Source organism: Dendrobates tinctorius, unplaced genomic scaffold, assembly GCF_039654945.1.
Source record: "Dendrobates tinctorius isolate UK_male_01 unplaced genomic scaffold, ASM3965494v1 ptg000074l, whole genome shotgun sequence".
Classification (NCBI taxonomy): domain Eukaryota; kingdom Metazoa; phylum Chordata; class Amphibia; order Anura; family Dendrobatidae; genus Dendrobates; species Dendrobates tinctorius.
Genome location: NW_027361742.1, coordinates 1,357,121 through 1,380,236, shown reverse-complemented (window position 1 = coordinate 1,380,236; position 23,116 = coordinate 1,357,121). Strand labels below are relative to the sequence as shown.

General features: G+C 44.2%; 2 protein-coding genes across 4 annotated transcripts in view; one reads left to right on the top strand and one right to left on the bottom strand.

The window, feature by feature from the left end:
• Positions 1-2,038, bottom strand: part of HENMT1 (HEN methyltransferase 1) — an 82,071-nt gene extending 80,033 nt beyond the window's left edge. For both annotated transcript variants that reach the window (XM_073582867.1, XM_073582868.1), the window contains exon 1: positions 1,805-2,038. The gene's annotated coding sequence lies outside the window, so the exon portion shown is untranslated. The remainder of the gene's footprint in view (positions 1-1,804) is intronic.
• Positions 2,034-16,355, top strand: PRPF38B (pre-mRNA processing factor 38B). 2 transcript variants are annotated; one of them, XM_073582866.1, is made up of 7 exons: positions 2,049-2,148; positions 2,277-2,333; positions 10,675-10,743; positions 11,094-11,245; positions 12,245-12,305; positions 14,588-14,811; positions 15,054-16,355. In XM_073582866.1, exons 3-7 carry the CDS (start codon positions 10,732-10,734, stop codon positions 15,802-15,804), a joined length of 1,200 nt encoding a protein of 399 aa, XP_073438967.1. In that variant the 5' UTR covers positions 2,049-2,148; positions 2,277-2,333; positions 10,675-10,731; the 3' UTR covers positions 15,805-16,355. The 2 variants fall into 2 exon arrangements, with proteins under 2 accessions (XP_073438966.1, XP_073438967.1); XM_073582865.1 differs by having other exon boundaries at positions 2,034-2,333.
• Positions 16,356-23,116: the final 6,761 nt, after the last annotated feature.

The following is a 23,116-nucleotide window of genomic DNA, read 5'->3' as shown; positions in this document are numbered from 1 at the left end:
CCGCTGCTCTCTATCCCTGATCTCTGCACTATCCCTGATCGCTGCTCTGTATCCCTGATCTCTGCACTATCCCTGATCGCTGCTCTGTATCCCTGATCACTGCACTATCTGTGACCTCTGCTCTGTATCCCTGACCACTGCACTATCCCTGATCGCTGCTCTCTATCCCTGACCTCTGCTCTCTATCTCTGACCGACGCTCTGTATCCCTGACCACTGCACTATTCCTGATCGCTGCTCTGTATCCCTGATCTCTGCACTATCCCTGACCGCTGCTCTGTATCCCTGACCACTGCACTATCCCTGACCGCTGCTCTGTATCCCTGACCACTGCACTATCCCTGACCGCTGCTCTCTATCCCTGACCACTGCACTATCCCTGACCGCTGCTCTGTATCCCTGACCGCTGCTCTCTATCCCTGATCTCTGCACTATCCCTGATCGCTGCTCTGTATCCCTGATCACTGCACTATCCCTGACCTCTGCTCTGTATCCCTGACCACTGCTCTCTATCTCTGACCGCTGCTGTATCCCTGACCACTGCACTATCCCTGATCGCTGCTCTGTATCCCTGACCTCTGCTCCCTATCTCTGACCGCTGCTCTGTATCCCTGATCTCTGCACTATCCCTGACCGCTGCACTATCCCTGATCACTGCTCTCTATCTCTGACCGCTGCTCTGTATCCCTGACCACTGCACTCTCTATCCCTGACCGCTGCTCTGTATCCCTGACCGCTGCTCTCTATCCCTGATCTCTGCACTATCCCTGATCGCTGCTCTCTATCTTTGACCGCTGCTCTGTATCCCTGACCACTGTACTATCCCTGATCGCTGCTCTCTATCCCTGACCTCTGCTCTCTATCTCTGACCGACGCTCTGTATCCCTGACCACTGCACTATTCCTGATCTCTGCACTATCCCTGACCGCTGCTCTCTATCCCTGACCACTGCACTATCCCTGACCGCTGCACTATCCCTGACCGCTGCTCTCTATCCCTGACCACTGCACTATCCCTGACCGCTGCTCTCTATCTCTGCACTATCCCTGACCGCTGCTCTGTATCCCTGACCGCTGCTCTCTATCCCTGATCTCTGCACTATCCCTGACCTCTGCTCTGTATCCGACCGCTGCTGTATCCCTGACCACTGCACTATCCCTGATCGCTGCTCTGTATCCCTGACCTCTGCTCCCTATCTCTGACCGCTGCTCTGTATCCCTGATCTCTGCACTATCCCTGATCGCTGCTCTCTATCTCTGACCGCTGCTCTGTATCCCTGACCACTGCACTCTCTATCCCTGACCGCTGCTCTGTATCCCTGATCTCTGCACTATCCCTGATCGCTGCTCTCTATCTTTGACCGCTGCTCTGTAACCCTGACCACTGCACTCTCTATCCCTGACCGCTGCTCTGTATCCCTGATCTCTGCACTATCCCTGATCGCTGCTCTCTATCTTTGACCGCTGCTCTGTAACCCTGACCACTGCACTATCCCTGACCGCTGCTCTGTAACCCTGACCACTGCACTATCCCTGATCGCTGCTCTGTAACCCTGACCACTGCACTATCCCTGATCGCTGCTGTCTATCTCTGACCATTGCACTCTCTATCCCTGATCTCTGCACGCTCTATCCCTGACCGCTGCACTCACTGCTGCTTAGGAGTTTCACTACCGCAGACCAGGAGGTAAACCGCAGTGGGGCGCTGGAAGCACTGAGCTACACGAGAGTTTTAGAATTAGTACAATTATTAAACACTGCGGGCGGACAGACGTCCATTTACGTCTCTTCTGGATCATGACTTACACAAAATGCTCACTGTTAGCTGTGGTGGTTGAAAAATAAAGTTTCGAATCTCCAAAATAAAAAAACAAGCGGGTCACGGCATTTCGTTGTGATTGGTTACTTCATGGATACGAGAGACGAACTCAATGATTGGACGCCAAGTACAAGCATTTTGATTTGCCCGCATATTCCAGCGCGGTGATTGGTTCTCTCGGCAGTTCTGCCCAGCCGCCTTTCTTCCTCCTTTCCACTACGTGACGTCACTTCCTGCTGTCCGGTGAGGCAGCCGCCATATTTTCTCCGGTTAGAAATGGCGAATAACAACGCGGTGGCCCTCGGGGGGACCCCGCAACCCACTCAGACAGGTGGTGGGGGAAACAAATCTGCGCCCTCTGGGAAGCCTGGGAATGTACTGCCGCTGTGGGGCAATGAAAAGACTATGAATCTGAACCCTATGATTCTGACCAACATCTTGTCCTCTCCATATTTCAAGGTGCAGCTGTACGAGCTGAAGACCTACCATGAGGTGGTGGACGAAATCTACTTTAAGGTACGTAGAGCGGGGTGAGAGTACGGACTGAGTGCGGGGCCTGCCCTGATCTGTGCCGAGCGGCCGCCATGCTTTCCCGCCTGTGATCACATGTACCCGGGGATTCCTCACCGACCCCCTGCTGCTTCCTGTGCCCACCAGGGGCCTCTGGTCCTCCTCTATTCATATGGACGTGGGACCGCTGCAGCCAGTTACTGAGGTCACCGCTGAGGCCAGTGATTGGCTACTGTGGTCATAGATCCATGTTATCTGTTAATACTGGAGCCAGTGGGGGGCCCGGGGGCTGGTAAGGCGATACAACTTGTACTATTGCATTCTAAGGCCCTGATTCATTAAAGGGCTGGTCCGATACATAGAGATCACTTTAGAAATATCTATTTTCAACCCCCAAGCCACTGTGATTTGCTTTATATTAAGACAATTTATTGATCTCCTTATACAGCTAATAACTGCACCTGGTTTTAATGTATTTAATTTTTACTTCTGTGACTTTTCATTGAAGGGAGACTGTGATCAGGAGAATGGCCGTGCAGTCACTTCTCCCTCTTTGGTCACCTGGCCAGGAGCAGGACATCATCAAGGGCCAGCACAGCGATCGCTGCCCTCTGATGCCCTCCAGAGTGACCACAGCAGCGGCACGTGTCTTCTGTCGCCGCTGGCCCGCAGCTTGTTTCTCTGAAGGGAGTGGTGATAGAAGCAGTGTGAGTGATGCCACATCTCCCACAGCTTCTATGAATGATATTATTTATGCTGTCCGGGGTTGATACAAAAGTCTGCAATCACTCTTTGTGACTGTGTGCGATGTGTACATTTTCACTATTCCCAGTGTGAGCGGGTGGTCATGTGACTGTATGTATGTGATGTGTATCAGTTTAGTCTTGTGCCAGCTAATCTCATCTCTCAATTAACTTCTATTGACAGAAACTGAACGCATGACTGCCTGTTGGCTTCAGAAATTGTGACTGTGTGCATACCACACGCTGTCACAATTCAGCAATCTGGAAAAAAAAAGTGATAGCAGACTTTTGTCCCAAGTCTGGATACCCTTTTAGCCATCAAACCACCTCTCTGCCCTCTTATAGGAAAACTCAATCACTCGTCAAGTTTCTCTTTCTAACATTCTACCTTTTGTATATATAATCTTTCTGTAACAGCAGACATGTGAAGACTGGTCATTGTTTCCACATCGGCTCTCCTGTGCGCTGTGTGAGACTGTCCTGCTCTATTTCCTTGCCTACCAGTATGGCAGCAGCTCTGCAGGATGCAATGTGTTCCTAGTGTTGGCTTATGTACTGGACTCAGAAACTGAGGAGATGGTGGCCACCTCAGGGTCCAATACAGAATCCAGCATTACATCCTACAGAGCTGTCTCCTTTACTGCAGAGGTACACGCAGCCTGAGCACTAATGGCAGACGATCCAACTGCATATGGCAATAAGTACTGGACTGCTGGAAGTGGAGACTGTGCAAACGTCTGGCAATATAACTTCCTTCATATTGTAAAGGTGTAAATTGATCCACTGGTGACAATGCAGTATGCGAAATCTTTGTTCTATTTCTCAAATGTATCAGTGTGTCCTTGCCACCTATTTAGATGTGGTATGTCAATCATTCCACATATTGTTAATAAAACTTGTGGCAAACCTGTGATGTTTTAAGACACCTAATGAAAGCGCCATTAAGCTCACTGCGGATTTTTGAGACTTCATACAGTGGGGAAGATTTGTTATGTAAAATGGAATCTCGCTGGCTTTTTGCTACCTAATTTGAGAGCAACATGATGTATGGGCAGAGATCCTGATTCCAGCTATGTGTCACTTACTGGGCTGCTTGCTGTTATTTTTTATAAACTCCTGCTGATAAAACGGGGATTTTTCCACTAGAGGACTAGTAAACCTGCTGCAGGTAGTTCACCATATTCCTGATCTCTGTCTGACCCAGTTTTTACCACTAATTGGCAGCTTGCTGCCTATGTACAGTGTACAATGAAATCTGCCAATCATTGGTTATACAGAGTTTAGCATTTAGAGAACTTGTATATCAGCAGATAAATCAGTTTTATCCAAACTTCAGCAAAAAACCCAGTAAGTGATAACTGATTGGTATCTTTCTGCCTATGCGCAGTGTACACAGAAAGTGGTCTATCAGGGGGGTTATTCAGAGCTCATGAATATGGAGTACTACATGGTAGCAGGTTTACAACTCCTCTAGGGGTGAACTCCTGATGATAAAACAGTGATTTTATAAATACAGCAAGCAGCCAAGTAAGTGACACGGAATTGGGTTCTTTTTTCCTACATTATGCTGTTCTCAGATTGAGGGAATATTCTCATATCAAAAGGGCTGTTTTTTTAAACTGCAGAAATGCTACTCCAGTACTTTCCTGGAGTAGCATGTTTTGCACGACTCACAGAGGTGCTCGCCCCTAAGGGTATGTTCCCACGGGCAGAAACCAGCAGCTCTTTGGACGCAGCACATGTCCGCTTCGTCCAAAGCGCTGCCGGCTTTTGAATGCCGGTGATAGCGCGTGTGTTCATTGACCCGTGCGGAATCACTGCGTCCAATACACTGTCCGGTGATATTTTCTTGCAGAGAAGAAGCGTCTCTGCAAGATAAATAGACATGTTGCGTTCTGGAAAGACGCGCCGCATATGCGTGTACGCAGGGAAGCCAGAGGCGTCCCTGCACGCATAGTGGGCATGGTATTTCATGAAATCTCATCCACTATGCTGTAACATTTGAACGCTGCGGCTGTGCACAACGTTCAACACGCAGCGTTTACTGACCATGGGAACATACCCTTAGAAATTGCGCCAAATTCATTAAGTGGTTCATCTCAATGAATTTGGAGCCTTGTACTGCAGGAAGACTGGTGTAGCGCACTGTGGTAGTCTTGATGTACCTGTCCCATTCAGTCTGCTTACAATTTATCTCAATGAACAAGCAAAAAACGCTCATTCATCAGGTAAAATCGATCTCAGCAGTGCATAGTCTTGTGTAAATAGGAAAATAACAACAGCCTATGTGCACTGAGCACTCTATTACATCAGTCAGTGCCAGGGTGGATTTGATTTAAATCTAACTGATTTAAATCACGATTTAAATCACTAGTCAGTAAGGCTTGATTTAAATCAAAGTTTCTACCTAAACTAGTTCTTGCTACTTTAACATGCAAGTAGATGAAGATTTTTAGAATCACTTTTTATATTACTTTTTTCTCCCCAGTTTAATGGGTTAATCATTCATATTTTGACACCACTGTTCTGTTGTACTTAGGAAGGAGAAAAATAATCCTGACCTTAATAACAATTTAAATAGATTTATTCAACTGAAACAATAACAACATTATAGCATAAGTTATTTGCTTAAACAAACATCCATGTTTGTTAACTAATTTGGCTAAACAAAATATATATATATTTTAAGAAACTTAGACTGTCAGCCCAGCCGACACATGAAAAACTTAAATACTACTGTCCCTGCTGTCCTCTGTAGCTCACTTGTCGTCATCTTCATCATCATCTTCTTCTTTGTTCCTATTCATAATCTGGAAAAGAAAAACAAGCTTTCCTGCTTTATTGGGTCCCAACCGATTTCTCAATTTAGAATGAATGAGTCCAAAGGAAGAGAATATTCTTTCAATGCCTGCAGAAGAAGCTACTGCTGTTAAAAGTGAAATCATTACTTGAACAGTCTCTAAATCCAAGCGCTTAAGTGACTTCCACCAGTTTACTGGTGTGACCTTCCTTAAAATATCTTCAGCAAACATATATTTCTTGAATGGTTCCCCCTTAGCTCTGAAGTTTATTATAGTTGGCATTAAAGATGGATGATTGCTGGATACCCATGTCATAGCTAACTCCTCTTCTTCAGCACTTAGGTTTTGACCCTGATATTGGATATTGACAATATTTGCCAAAAAATGAGCTGGAGTCAGTGCTTATCCCATTCGTTTGTTTACTGCTTGTAATTTAATTCTGTCCATGTGTAGTTCTGTTTTTAAGTGTTCACTCAGTTCCTTCCAAATTTCAACAGCATCCGCAATAAAACAGCTATTTTTCTGTATTTTGTTTAAAGCTTGAGAGATGGGTTTCAGGAAGCTCAGCATATGTTCAACATTTCTCTTAAGCCCAATGTTGAGGATTTTGGCCGTGACAGTGCCATCTATTTTATCTCGATTTTCTTCACAAAGTGTCATCAGAATAGGCCAGTTTTTGATATACTGCTCAAAACAGTCCACCACAGAGTTCCATCTAACATCTTGTGGGAGCGTTAGCTTGGTTCCACCCATCCTTTTCAGAGCTGCTGCAGCAAAATGATTATTACGGAAGTATTTAGCAATTTCAACAACATTAGCCTTTATTTCTGGAACACTTAAGTCTTTGGCTAAGAGGTGCAGCAAATGAGCACTGCAACCATATGTTATTAGCAGCTTTGTATTCCCTCCCTGCTCTTCTAAATCTCTTCTCATCTTGGATACGTTTGCTGCATTGTCAGTGACCAAACTGCGTACTAGACATTTGAATTTTTGTTCACATGTCGTTATAACTTTTACTGCCACTTCTTGTAAGTATTCTGCTGTGTGTGCATTTCCTGACGTATCAGTTGTTTGTGCAAGGAAGACTTTACCTTCTTCTGTTGTTATACAAGCACATACAATAGGATCATTGTGGACATTACTCCACCCATCAATACTTAGGTTAACAATTTTACCCTCCAGAGCTGTTGCACATTGCTCCATTTCTCTGTCATACACTTGATCCAGCAGTTTCCCTGCAACATCAGCTCTGCTGGGTGGACTGTATCCTGGTCTCAGTGACTGAACCATATTAATGAAATGTGGGTTCTCAGTCAGACGGAAAGAAGAGTTCGTTGCATAAATAAACTGGGCAATTTTTTCATCAATCAACTCTTTTTCTAATCTGCTAGTTCTTATCACAAACCTATCTATGGTGGTTCCAGGAGGTAAAGGTTTTTTCTTCCTTTTGGGTGATGGTGATATGTGGCTGTGGGTGTCTGATGATGATGCTGCTGCTAATGAAGCACTATCCTGGATGGATAACTCTGAAACTGTAGAACAGGATGATGTTGATCTTGGAGGTGGATAGTTTCCAGAATCCATGAATTCCCCTAAACAAAAAAAGTCAGTGCTGTTATTTTATTGTTTATACAATTTCTGCTTATTGTACACAACACATTACTGCCCCTGCCCCAAAAGGAATATTTGTTTTTCTTCATAACTGTACCAAATGACAGTAACATGCAGTAATAAGAAATATAATTTTTCTCACACATGACAGTTCAGTCTTTAGAAATAGGATTCAATAAAAATGTTTACCAACCTGAAGATCCTGCCTGTTCAGAAGTGTTTCTTTGGTCATCTTCATCACCGCACTTCTCATGATGTTGCCTCATTCGCGCCACCAGGCCTTGCATCTCTTTGTTGCATCGTTTGCATTTTGCACGCATGTCTGCCTTACCGATAGGAAAGAATGTAATAAACCTCAGATCGTACACACAAACAGATCCAGACTTGTCTGTCTGTGGCTATGCTGCAGTATTGTGCTCAAAGTTTCACTTTCATTTTCTTGTCTGCTTGCCCTTCCTCCTCACACTTAGATTCACATTCTTCTTGTGTTGTGCAGATTTATTCCACTCCAAACAATCAGAAACATATTGTCTAACTTCTTGGACTTGGCACTGAATGGGTTGATTCTGTATTCATAGGTTTGTAGAATAATAGGATTAAGGTCTTTTTCTCGACTCTGTTCATGTTGTAACATTTTTGCCGTGAAGAAGAGGCTGGGACCTCTGCGGAGTCAAATTCAGTTTTGAGAACTGCGTAAGTAAAGCGAGCGTCTGTGATAATATAGGAGAGAAACTGCCCACTAATCCTACAGAAACCTCTGGAAGAGCATGGCATTGTGAATGTTACACATATACAGCCTTTATTCTACTGAGTTAAACAACTCAGCTTTACCTCATGATGGAAGAACCTTTGGATGGTAAAATATTTTCCTCAAAAAGCAGTTTATTGAAAAAAATCCGATTTAAATAAAAAAAATCCGATTTAAATAAAAAAAAATCCGATTTTGATTTTTTTTTAAAAAAAAAAACATTGATTTTTATCCACCCTGGTCAGTGCTCATCGGTTTCTTTGGTCTGCCAGTGTAAACAGGATATTAAACAACCGCTATTCTTATCGTGCTGCCGGTCTATCTGTGTGAATGGACCCCTAGATTGAGTAGAAGGATGATGTACTGATACCCTGTAAGGTGTATGTCCTAAGCATACTCTAGATTCTGGGCATGAAAAGACAGCGATTGTCTGGACATCCAAACACTTATTACCTAGATATTATCAGATCCTGCCACCCCCATTATCAGTGGTGGTTCGGTCTGGCTCTGATCAATATACTACAGCCACTGCTGAGAACTGCAGATCAATTCCTATGGTGTTGAATAGGAGTAAAGCCCCCGTTACACATAACGATGTCCCAGCGATCCCACTAACGATCCGACATGATGGGATCGCTGGGACATCGTTAGGCTGATAGCTGTTGAGCTGTCGCATAGAGAGCCCCAGCGACCAGGACCAGCGACGCTGGTTTCTAATGTAAACGTCGGGTATCCAGAAGCCGCGGCTCCTGGATACCCGATGTTTACATTAGAAACCAGCGTTGCTGATCGCTGGTCTCTCGCTGCCAAACGCAGCGATGCGTGCTGGCCAGCGGGAGACCAGCGATCGAAAAACGACCCTGGCCAATGCTGCATGATCAGCAATAACGGGCGGGGGGGGCGGTCGCTGATCCCCGTCACACACAGTGATCTCGTGTGACGGGGCCTTTAGTGTGTAGTTCTCGTCAATGGCCACTAGACATTGTATTAAGTTGTGGGGTCATTTCTAATCAAAGTTTCATTCTGGTTGGAGCTCATTACATCCGATCAATGCGGTGCCAGGTGTCTGATCTCCACTGATTCGTCATTGATGACTTATCCTAAGGACAGATTAGATGCCCAGATAATAAAAACTCACTAATGTGTGGGGGGACAAAGTCCCAGAAATTTTAGTATTAATAAAATATAATTTGGTGCTTGTGTCTTGTTGCCTTCCGTGAAGTGTTTTGTACTGGCGACCTCTATATGTAATGGTTCGTTCTTATACAGATCGTTGGCTGTGTAAAAACAGGATCTTTTTTCCCATTGCTGATTTTGGCAGTGGAGTCGCTGCATGTACATCTTGTTTTTCTGGTTCTGAAGAACACATTGTCATCTGCTTGTCGTGGGAGGCATAAGAAATGCTGTACGTCTGTGTCAGTGGTTCAGCAGCTACTAAGCATACCAGTGTACTGGCGACACAATCCAAACTTCGAAAAGAAATGTGAATATTAAGTATAACTTTTTTTTTTTTAAAAAAAAAACATTTTTATATAGTTACATATACCGTAAGTTGAAAAAAGACACTTGTTCCATTAAGTTCAATCTTTCTCCACCAAATATACATGTTGGCACTAAATTTGTATGTTTTAGGTCTATCGGATACTAGGTGCCATCTGGGCGCCTTGTCCTATCCTTACATGGCAACTTATAGAGTGTTTGAAGTCCCTTACCAAATTATTTTAAGCTAAATGTATCCTCTATACAATATCCTTCTGTGTATTAATTCATACAAACAGGAGGAAAGCGAGAGATGGGGACAGTCTTTGGAACAATATATAGGATTGCCATATATACACAGAGGTAGAAGTCGGATTCTCATGAGATACCTGGTACCTCTGGCAAATAGCTGAATTTGCAGTTGCAACACTAAAAAAAAAGTTTAGTTTGCAAGAACTGGAGCTCTTCCTTGCAAAGATCGTACACTGGATTACTTATCTAGGATCCAATATCCTTTATAGCAGGGTTCCCCATCTCCAGTCCTCAAGGCCCACCAACAGGTCATGTTTTCTGGATTTCCCTTGTATTGTACAGGTGATGCAATTATCACCTGAGCAATACTAAAGAAATCCTGAAAACATGATCTGTTGGAGGGCCTTGAGGACTGGAGTTGGGGAACCCTGCTTTATAGCATCGGTCTGCCCCTTTCAGGCAATTGGAGAGGGAAGACACCTCCTTTAAGGGTACAATCCTTTGTGGAAAAGGCTGAAAGGCTCTTGGTGACTGCCCTAAATCTGATAATTTTGTGTTATATTTTTGATGTTGCCTTTAACTCTTTGCCCTGACATCTTATTTCTTCCAAGATGCTGACTTCTCTTTGTTTTGTTAAGATTTCTCAGTACAGAGTAGCAGAGTTGTATCTTTACGTAAGACATTGTAATAACCCCACTCGTTCACTCTTCTAGGTTAATCATGTTGAGCCTTGGGAGAAAGGAAGTCGGAAAACTGCTGGACAAACCGGGATGTGCGGGGGGGTAAGTAGAAGTACGTGCCTTCCCATTCTTGGTGTTTTCCAATGAGGTATATAAGAAATAATTGCCCCACAAAATATTTTTTTTTACACTTATTCATTTGTTTAAAGCCTTTTTTTTTCATATTGGAATTCAATTATTTCTAGGGGGGATTAAAATATTTTTGTCCAAGATCAAGTAAATGTACCAATAGGTGTACAAAGCCATGTGATCTATTTATCTAATCAAAGAAGAGAGGTGTAAACCTTCTGTGTGGGCATCGTGGTTCTCATGGGGCTCGTTGCCTCTGGTTCACTATTCATGTTATTGCATGAAGAGATGTGACTTACAGAAGCCTTCTTTTGTCTTTGCAGGTCCGTGGTGTTGGAACAGGCGGCATTGTATCAACAGCCTTCTGTCTCCTCTATAAACTGTTCACACTGAAGCTGACAAGAAAGCAAGTAATGGGGCTTATCACACACACAGACTCCCCGTACATTAGGGCACTTGGGTTCATGTATATAAGGTAAGTGGGTATGTGTGTTTTTGTTTTTTTGTTTATTAAGCAAACCTTTCATCAGGTTTGGCCAACGCGATTTACGGCCACCACCTTTCAGGGCTTATCTACTGCATTCTATAATGCTGTAGATAAGCCCCCAATCCGACCTGCAAGATAAGAAGAAAAGTAAGTTTTATTATACTCACCCGGGGGCGGTCCGTCCAATGGGGGTCCCAAGTCCTAGTCTGGCGCCTCCCATCTTCTTGCGACACTGCCCTCCTGCTTGCTTTATGGCTCTCCGGCATCCCGCTACTTATCTGCCCTGTTGAGGGTAGAGCAAAGTACTGCAGGCTCTGGGAAAGGTCAGAGAGGCCCAGCACCTGCAACACCCATCGGACTGCCCTGCTCTGCAGGTGAGTATAATAAAACCTTTTCTTCTCTTGCAGGTCGGATCAGGGGCAGATATACAGCATTTTAGAATACTATAGATAAGCTCTGAAAGGCGGTGGCCGTAACTTGCATTGGCCAAACCTGATGACAGGTTCACTTTAAATGATCATTATATTTTTATTACACAATTCTAGAAAATTGTTGGTCCCATGAAATATAAGATCCAATACAATATTCAGGGGAGCTAGTGGTCATGTTACAGTATATTTCACTATCGTATAGACATTCTTCTGTAGGATATGACGTTGAAAATAACTTGCTTAGCAAGAGGGTACATTCCCATAAATCCTGCTGTATATATGAAATCCTTGGTGGTTGCAGCCACCTAAATTACTCAGTTTCTCCACAGCGTGTTAACGGTGCCACTGGAATATGCAGTGGATTTTCCACACACAGATCGGCAGAGGAAATCCACTGTGTATTCACCTCTTGGGAACATTAGATGGAAGGGCCTTAGGACAACCGTGCAGAGAGAATTTTTATATATGTATTTTCAACTTTTGGTTCAGGTTTTTAAAGTATCCATTATGAATTTTCTTGTTTCTGTTACATGAATATTGTCTTTCCATGTCCCAGGTACACACAACCCCCTACCGACTTATGGGACTGGTATGAAGACTTTCTTGATGACGAAGAGGTATGTCAACAAGGGTAATTCAATTTTCATTTGTACAGCTTTCAATTGTGCATGCTGATGCTGAAACGGCCTGTTGGCACCATATATCGTTCATCAGTCTGCTATTTAGATAGTGATCAAGTCATTTTCCTTTAAGAAATTTCCAGCCTAAAATTTATTGATGACTTCTCCATAAGGTAGATCATCACCCCACCACCCACCAATCTGCTGTTTCAAGTAATACCATGGCAGACATGGAGTGCTCCCTTTTTAATATCTTTCTGGAATCAACCACTGTATTTGACTAAAAAAATAAAATAACTTGACAGCATGTAGAAGAGACTTTTTTTTCACATAAATCTCCACTGCATTTTTTCACAAGCAAATCTGCACAGAACATACTGCACATTTGGTGCATATGTATGACACGTGCAGCAGGATGCATGCTCGACCCTCCCATTCCCCTCCGTCCCCATTCAAGTTCATCAAAAATGTGTGGAATAGATAAGACGGCTACATCCAGATGAGAAGATGCCACACACCGGCACAACACTCTCCATGTCTGCAAGTTACAAGCTGTCACTCCTGATCTTTTGCTATTAAAATTGTGAATTCTTTTTACTTCTTTAAACGTTTAGTGATAGTTATTGTCTACATTTTTAATCCATTTTTTTTTTATACATAATTTTATAAAGTCTGTTGCTACTTCAGAGCTACGTTTTCTAATTATTAAAGCAAACCTGTCACCTCAAAACACTTTACCTGCAAATGTTGGGATCGTCCGGCTTTCAGTCATGGCGGCGTGCATGGATCAGCTACAGTAACTGCTCATAGCATCACTCGCTGTACTGTGAGCAGCGGTTGTAAGAACACTTTGATTTGACAACTCGCTTAGCACTGATGTTCTACAGAGCCAGTTGTCAAATCAGAGTGTCGGAGCGTTCTTTCAGCTGCCGCTCACAACATAATGAGCAGTGACTGAAAGCCGGCGTCTTCCAGGAAGAAACAAATACATTTTTACTGGAGAGCCACACTTTGAGTAAGACAGCCGGGCAGCATTGTAACCCTTTTTAGCCCTACATCTGTAGGTAAATGGCATGTTCAGAGGTGAAGGGAAAAAATGAGTAACCTGACGGCTTTGCAGACATCGTTTATATAGCAAACATTTACTTTACAGATGACATTGTCTCTAAGGCTATGTTCACATTTGCGGATGGCTGAGCTGCGGAGGTCTGCGGACTTCCTCCGTGAAACTCCGCCCACTGTCGCACCTCCGGTCAGCTCCACCTACGTCCGCATACTTCTGCATGCGGCCTGCGTACCCTATCTTTAACATTGGGTATACAGGTTGTGCGGATGCCTCCGCATGTGTCGTTTTGACGATGCGTTGACCGCATCAAATTCCAACATGTTGCGTTCGTCGCTGGTCGCCGCATCGTCAAAACGACGCATGCGGAGGCATCCGCATACATCCACACGACCTGCGTGCGTACCCTTTGTTAAAGATAGGGACGCATGCAGAAGTATGCGGACATAGGCGGAGCTGACCGGAGGAGGTGCGGCAGTGGGCGGAGCTTCACTGAGGAAGTCCGCAGCTCTGAGGAACGCAAATGTGAAGCCGGCCTAAGGTGGTTCAGTGTAGTGGCTTCTTTGGAAGATTTCTCCTGTTTCTGCTATGAAGAGCTTTCCTTGCCCCAAAATGGTTTGCAATATGGCATTATCTGATTTACTTCAGCTAACCTGCTCTTTTTTCCTCTAGATCTTTTTGCTGCACCAATTGTATGGGGCGAAATTAAACTGAACACATGCATGTGTGTGAGTGCAAGAAGTTTTATCTTAAGATTCGCCTTTAAATATGCCCAGGGCTCAAATGAAATGAAAGTGAGGGAAATTTGGGGATAAATTGATGTTAACACCTGTCTTATACCCTTTGTAAACCCTCAGAATGCATGTTGAAATTCACGGTTGTGTTTTTAATATTAGTAATCATTTCTACTCACTTTTATAGGCTTGTGTTAAGTTGACAGTCCAAATCTTAGAAAGTGGACCTATTTTTATTAGCACCTTTGTTCTTATGTAATGGAGGAATGCAGCCCACCTCCTATTTTGTAGGGAACTTAGAAAAAGGAGTCTGCTAGTAGTGCACACCTCCATGTTCTATTAGGATCACTAACACCTATGGATGCACCCAAGATTAGATACCTCCAGTATGACTTGTAGTTTTTGTGACTTTATTTCACATATGCAAGATGCTGTTTTACAAGAATCTTCCCCTTTGCCTCTTTCTTCCGCTAATTTTACAGGACCTCGATGTGAAAGCTGGTGGAGGCTGTATAATGACAATAGGAGAGATGTTACGTTCATTCCTTACTAAGCTGGAGTGGTTCTCTACGCTGTTTCCAAGGATCCCTGTTCCAGTGCAGAAACACATAGACCAACAAATCAAAACCAAACCAAGAAAGGTCAAGAAAGAGAATGCTGAGGAAGCAGAAGATGTTCAGCGTCACGTTGAGAGGAGACGGTCTAGGTGACTTTTCAAACTAAACCTCTTAACAAACCCCCCCCCCTAGCTTTAGCAAACGGCTGCACCAAGTTTACATGTCTTCAGTAGTTAAAATATCTGTATATGTATGTGTATATATCATCATGTATATGATGAAGGGGAACCCTTTAACATATCGAAGACTGATCCTCGAAGGACATAACATTTTGCTTTGTAATATTTATTTTTGTTTTTAATTCGAGTACCTTATGTTTGCATTTGTATAGGTCTCCGAAAAGGTCTGCAAGTCCACGAAGGTCGCCTAGGAGATCAAGGAGTAGAAGCCATCACAGGGAACATCATGGAACATCAAGTTTCGATAGGGAACTAGAGAGAGAGCGAGAACGGCAGCGGATAGAACGCGAGTCCAAAGACAAACGGAGGTCACGAAGCAACGAGCGTAGGAGAAGTAAAAGTCGAGAAAGGCACAGGACCAGGAGTCGGAGCAGAGACCGCAAGACAGACCGGAGAGATAAGGACAGAGAAAAAGAAAATGAGAGAAGCAGAAAGAGGGAGCATGATAAAAAGGGCAATGGCAGGGAAAAAGATACGGATAGACCCCGAGAGCGTTCAAAAGAGCGCAAGAGGAGTGAAGAGAGGAAGGACAGAGAGGACAGACGGCACAGAGAAGACAGAGAATTGCGTAAGGAAAGAAGACACAGCAGAAGTAGAAGCAAAGACCGAAAACAGAGAAAGAGCCGGAGCCCTAGCAGAAATGCTAGAGGGAGAAGCCGGAGCAAAGAAAAGTCAAACAGACAAAAAGAGAAGTCAAACAAACATAGCAGAAGCAGTAGTCGTGGGCGGACAGACAGTGCTGAAAAGTCCCGAAAAAGAGAGCGCAGCTCAAGCAGGGAGAGGCCGCGAAAGAGAAGTCGGAGTAAAGACAGAGGCCATAAGCGTGAGCACGAAAGTAGGGACCATGACCGTCAAAGTTCTGACAATGAAGAAAAGCAAAGGGTCAAAGATGATATTCTGTAATATTTCAACAAATGGATCACATTGAATCCTTTTTTCCCCTCTTCTCTCTTTCTCCTTTTTCAAAGTCCCATCTGGTCTGTAACACATGTTTTTTTTATTCTGTACGAAACGAGTTGCAATATCACTTGTATGTAGGGAAGTGCCTTTTGGGAACCTCGTGTATTTTGGACAATACTGCAACTTTCCCTACATATACCCAAGCCGTCTGCTCTCATGCAGCTACTGTTGCGTTTTTATCAGTTCAGTGTTCCTGGAACGTTCAGGTTGTACTTGGCAATGCCCTGATGTTTTAATTATTTTTCTGCATAACAATCCTGCTGGTCCAGTTTGTAAGTGGCATTAAATTTGTCACTCTTCTCATCCCATTGCTCGTAGGGTTGTGATTTACCGCCTGACGCTGCGTGCATGGCTTAGCTGACATTTCGGTAGAATGGCTCTTTTTGTGGGATTTTTTTTTTTTTCTAAAATGATATGAATGCAAATATAACATTTAATTTTGTGTCATTGTCTAATTGTAAACAATTTTTAAGAAAATACATTTTGATCTATGACGTGATTGCTTTTTATTGTTCTACCTCTGCTTTGAGTATGTTTTACCTTATGCAGGAAGATATTCACCCCTTACCTCCCCCAATCAAGAAAACTGAACTGTCCAACAGATGCAAATAGTTTATAGTAAAATTGTAGTTTGAAAAAGGAAATTAAGTGATACCATCATACCAAATCAGGAAATTGGAGTGTTATGTCAGTGTCCTAGCTCATGCTTGACCAGTTTGAGTAAGGGTGCAAACTCTGAAACCAATTGAAGGAGTCTGCAAGATGAAAAATACCCTTAAGAGTTGACATGACTGCCAATTAAATGGAATGCAGACTGCAAATTTCAGACCGTGGATCTGGTATGGAAAACAATAAGTCCTTCAGTGTTTGACAATATTCGCTTTGAAATAGCTAGGTTGGGGTTACATGTCGCCTGAGACCATGCCACGTCGCCATGTGTTCACAATCTTCAGGAAGCCTAGCCTGGAGTAAAACGACAGAGGAGCAGATTGTGTATGGGTAAAATTCAGAAGGAATACATGTTATGGCAAGAAAATGGTGGTTTCACAACTAGAGACAAATGCCTCCTGACTGGTGTGGATAAACAAGGTTAGGAGATGTGTTGATCGGTTATGATAAATTTTAAATATGCATCTTACATTAAAAGCACTTGGTTCAGGCTGCCTGATCCATCGCCGGATGAATGAGAGCCTGGCTGCACGACTGCAGTCAGGTGTATTTTTCTATAAAAATAGTTTGTCAGCTGGGCACTACAGGGAGAGACTATATTAATCCAGTGCCTCTCCAGATGATTGTGGGTTTGTTCATATGTAAACATGTTAGAGACTTGTCAATGAAATGAAGAGAAGCTGTCTGGTGATGGCGCCAGACTAGTATAGTCTTTCCCTATAGTCTCCACGCAGCTCTTCGAACTGTTTACTCTGGAACGCCAGAGAGTTTCAGAAATATATACCTGATTGCAGTTCTGCAGCCAGGCTTTGACTCCTGCTGCTGTGGTTTGGATGGAATAAATCGAGTGACAGATTCCCTTTTAATAAGGTCCAAGCACATGGAGCAGCCATTATAGGTCTTACATTATGAGCATCCAGCCGTTCTGTAAGCAACAATGAAAGCTTACAAGACAGTTTGTAGGTGAATTATGGTGTAAAGAATTGCTTAAAAGCTCAGGAAGACTTTAGATTTATTTAGTGGAAGTGCATAATAGTAACAAACATCATGCTTGGAGCAATGCTGAATATCTCATTAGGAATGTGGGTGGAGTTGGAGTTCCTTTACTTTAAATGTGGACATTATGAAAGCAAAAATGTTAAGGTGTGAAGGTAAGAAAATGGAACAAGGATACAAATAACCATACAGATCACTTAGGCTATGAAGGCTAGAAGTGTACCACAAAGGTACAAGCAGGAGTCTATCTAGCAATACACTAATACACAGTCCCTTGCTGAGAAATTTAGACCAAAATCTCAATGAAGAGATGTCTGAAAAAATGGGATCTACAAGTGATAACAAGTAGATAAAGTTACAATCTAGGAAGCTAAAATGTAAGTCAGAATCCCTATTGTGCAACAAAGGTAATTTGGAGCACAAAAATGGAAGAGCATGTGGTAAATTAAATGGTACACCTAAGTGGAAAATGTAGGCAAAAAGTCTACATGTGATGGCACAAGTTCATTATGTATGTGTGTTAAGGCTATTTCTGGAGGAGAGAAGAGAAAGGGTAATTGGACCAAGTGCAAAAATGAAATAAAATCTAAATCTATTAATACCACTAATTAGTAGTGATAAACGAACGCACTTGGATAGTCTTATCCGAGCATGCTTGGGTGCTATCGGAGTATCTTGGGCAGGCTCAAATAATACGTTAGAGTCCCTGCGGCTGCATGATTTGCAGCTGTCTAACAGTCACAATACATGCAGCCGCGGCGACTCAAACATATTCAAGTATGCCCAACATACTCGGATAGCATTTGGCATGCTCAGATAACACGTTATCCGAGCATGTTCACTCATCTCTAAGGCTATGTGCACACGGTGCGGATTCTGCTGCGGATCCGCAGCGTTTCAGGCTCCGCGGGTCTGCAGCAGATTTAGCTGCGTTGTACAGTACCATTGTTTTCAATGGTAAACTGGAAAACGCAGTGCACATGCTGCGGATTTTTCTGCGGGATCAAATCAGCAGCATGTCAATTCTTTGTGTGGATTCCACTGCGGTTTCACACCTCCGTTGTAGAGGTGTGAAACCGCAGGTCTTTTGACCTGAGATTTTACCGGCGGATTTTTACAAATACGCAGGACAACAATCTAGGTGTGCACATAGCCTAAGTTGGGCCTTCTTACGCCACAGTTTCGATCATTTGGGCGGTACCAGCTTCACAAACAGTGGGTTTGATCTGGAAATGCATTTTGAGAGTTGAACATTGAATGCAGCAAAATATAGATCAGAGTCTAAAGAACAGTAGTGTGAGTTGTGGGAGGGGTGGTGTGTGATCCTTGAGAACGTGTGGCTGATCTGGATATCATGGTCCTCCCGTACTGCTACTGAAATCTGCTCCGCACAGGTTGAAGAAATGCATAGAGCAAGACAGGGGGGGGGCCAGGTGAATAAGCCCCGCCCATCAGACCGCCCAGCGGCAGTTTACATACATCTGAACCGATATAAAAAAGGTATTTGTGCATGAAAGGTGCGGGGTCAGGGGGAAGCAAAAGTACTAAGAGAATCTTTATGTGACACACAATTGAATGATATCATTATATGATATCTCAAAAAAGGGGTGACAGATTCCCTTTAAAACTAACTCGTGCAGTTCGTGTTGTGAAATCTAGAGACAAACCTTGGCATTTTTCAGTTGAAATGTGTGGATCAAGGGTATAAAGGCTGTGCTTTTATTTTGCTAGATTATGGTGAAAGATGCATCTGGCGCAACAATATTTGCAATTGTTCTTAAATTAGGAATCTAGTCTTGGATAATGTCTTCTCATACCTCACACTTGTTCCCCATAAAATAATAAAGCTTATACTCGCCTCCCATGCCAGAGCCGTTCCTGCGGTGTCCCAGGGCTCACGTGAGGTTGTTGTGACGCCAGTGCCCAATGAGTACTGGCGGCACTGTCCTTCCATTTGGACCAATTGAACATGAAGTCCAGGCTGCAGCTGATCTCGCCCTTCCTCTTCCTGCTCAATTCAACAGGAGGCGGGAACAGTGACGCTATCGCAGATTGGGCGCTGGTGTCAGCAATTGCTCAGGAGCTGCGGGAACGGCGACATAGGTGAGTACAGGTTTTATTGGCGCCAAACATTTTGATCAAGAAGGGGTTGTCCACGTCTAGGACAACCATTTTAACCCCCTTCCCAATATCTACCATATATGTATGCTGAGTGTCTTGTGTAAGTGTATAGAGCAGTCTCAGGAGCTGAGCCCTCACTATACCTAGCAAATGCTGGCTGTGCTATACAGCTAGCAATCTGCCTGTAATAGCAGCTAACCTCTAATTGCTGATAACTTAATTGGCCTTATTCCTCAGCGCTGCTTTTTAGGCTGTGTGCACACGCTGCGGATTTTGCTGCGGTTCCGGCTGCTGCGGTGTACAGTACCATGATTCCCTATGAGAATCAAAAACCACAATGCAGATGGTGCGGAATTTTCCGCGCGGATTATCTGCGGTTTTCAATCCGCAGAAAGAATTGACATGTCAATTCTTTCTGCGGATTCCCCTGCAGTTTGCCATCTCCATTGAGATGAAAAACCGCAGAGCAATCCGCAGGTTAAACCGCAGGTATTTTGACCTGCGGATTTTACAAAACCCGCGCTGATGAATCCGCACCTGATCCGCAGCGTGTGCACACAGCCTAAATGGCGCTGAGGAATAAGAGACTAGCTGCGGCAATTCCAGTGGGTGTCCGCCATGCATGACAGCTGAAATCCAGCTGTATCAACCCAGGATGGTTTTTGAAGCCGATCAGGTACTATTAACCCCTGTCAATTGCGACAGCGGTATTGGTTGCAAGGGGGGGTTGGTCCTGATGATTACCATGATATCCTGAGGTCATGTGATGACCCCTGGGTCTCACAGGCTGAGTCAGTGACTCACTCACTGCTCTCATGCACTGCAGTACACGAGTAGTGTATGACACCAGTGATCAAAATAAAAATGACACGTCCCAAAGTGGGACTAAGTGAAAAAGTTAAAAAAAAAAAATTAAAAAAAAAAACTCAAGTGCACACATCGCTAAAAGCCATACAAAACACAGCATTTGTAATAAAAAAAAAAAAAAAGTATGCATAATTGGTGTCGCTGCGTCCGGGACAAACTGGTGTATGAAACTGGCATATTAGTCGGTATGGCTAACACTGGAAAAAAAATAAAAAGCGATCAAAAAGTTGTATGTAAAAAAATATATATATAATTGAAAACGCCAAATCGGCCCACAAAAAACAAGCCCTAATATGGCTTGTTCGGCAAACAAAAAAGGTACAACTTTCATAATATAGGGATGAAAAAAAAATCATTTTTGTAAAATATTATTTTTCATGTGTAAAAATGGCAAAGCATAAAATATATAAATCTGATATCACTGAAATCATACCGACCCGAAAAACATGTCATCACTTTTACTGCACGGTGTACTGCACAAAAAATAAAAACTGAGTTGTTGGATTTCGTTCACTGTGTTTTAAAAATCTGAATATAAAGCAATCAAAAAATGTGCCCCAAAATGGTACCAAAAAATCTACAACTCATCCCGCAAAAAAAAAAATCCTCGTCCAGCTGTGTTCACTTTTGGAAGTGCATTGAGCTGCAGGGTGGATTGCTGTTGAAGGGGAAAAGAATCTCTTTAGGCTGGTTTCACATTAGCGCATTTTACATGCAGCGCACGGCGCCGCTAAGCCCCGCACCATGCCCGCCCCATCCGGTCATCGCCTCCTACTATCGCACACGGCTGCATGCGATCTGCGCACCCTATCTTTAGCATAGGGTGTGCAGGCCGTGCGCTACTAGGATTTTGGCGTGCGCTGCGCACTTTTGAAGGTGCGCCGAACGCACCATGTTGCATTTTGGCGCGCTCGGTGCACGTTCAAAAGTGCGCAGCGCACGCCAAAATCCTACTAGCGCACAGTCTGCGCACCCTATGCTAAAGATAGGGTGCGCAGATCGCATGCAGCCGTGTGCGATAGTAGGAGGCGATGACCGGATGGAGCGGGCAGGGGGCAGGGCTTAGCGGCGCCATGCGCTAATGTGAAACCAACCTTAGGCTGTGTGCACACGCTGCGGATTCCGCGGTGTACAGTACCATTCATTTGAATGGGAAAAAAAAAAACGCTGTGCCGACGCTGCGGAAAAAAACGCGCGGATTTGCTGCGGTTTTGAATCCGCAGAAAGAATTGCATGTCAATTCTTTCTGCGGAAACCGCTGCGGGTTCCTATCTCCACCATTGTGGAGATAGTGAATCCGCAGGTCCAAACCGCAGGCAAAACCGCAGATAATCCGCAGGTCTTTGTACCTGCGGATTATCTGCGGTTTTTGCAAAATCCGTGCGGATTAATCCGCAGCGGATTCCGCAGCGTGTGCACGTACCCTTACATCTTCTGCCTGAGCGAGTGTGAGCAAGCTGAATGTGACCGGAGCGTAAGTGCGAACGGTGGTATGTGTGTGTGACTTGTGATTCAGTGACTGGATTCAGGGAATTTCCAAGGGAGGAATGTGCAAATTGTCTCTTCAGAGAGGAAGAGGACTAGAACTCTAGTACCACCTATTGGAAGTAGCAATCCTACAAGTCAATGTCGACCCTTTAACGAGCCTTGTCTCATGACTTAGGATAAAAGCCAAACCAGAATCTCAATTTGCAGACACTTTGTTTCGGGGTACTGCCCTTCGTCAGTGCAAAGTGCGAGATCTGGTTTGGCTGTGTGAGAGGCGTCTGACCGATATCCAAGAAGTATCGTTTCTCCTAGTGGAGATTGACATGTTAAGCATGCTGAGATGAGGAGACTTAGGGTACCGTTACACCTAGCGATGCACCAGCGATCCCGACCAGCGATATGACGCTGTCAGGATCGCTGGTGCATCGCTAGGTGGTCGCTAGTGAGCTGCCACACAGGCAGATCTCACCAGCGACATCGCTGGGGATGGGGATCACTACTTACCTGTCAGACGCGGCAATCCTGCGTCCTCCCGCACGGCTCCACGCGTCGCTCGTCAGCGCCACAGGAAGTGACCGACGAGGAATGGTCCAGGAGCTTCTCGCGCGATCAGCGATAACCAGCGGGGGAGCCGGTCAGAGGTAAGTATCACATGCAGCGATATCGCTAGCAATATCGCTGCAGCGTCACAAAATCGGTGACTTTACAGCGATATTGCTAGCGATATCGCAGTGTGTAACGGAGGCTTTAAAGCCACAATGCTCCTCTAGGATATATGCAAATTGTGGCTTTAAGTCTCCTCATCTCGGCATGCTTAGCATGTCAATTTCCGCAAGGAGAAACGATACTTCTTGGATATCCGAGGGAGGAATTACTGCTATATTTTATTAATACTTTTTATTTATTTTTACTTTTCTGTCTGGTGCAATCCCCATTAGGAAATGTGCTCCATTACTGACAATGCCATCCAGTGCACATCTTGCCACATGTATGCAATCCTTGAACAGCCGGTCGAGGGTGCATACTGCTGTGCGAGATGTGAGCACGTTGTGCATTTGGAAGCCCAGATACTGGCTCTAAATGTGCAGCTGGCAACACTGAGATCCATAGACAA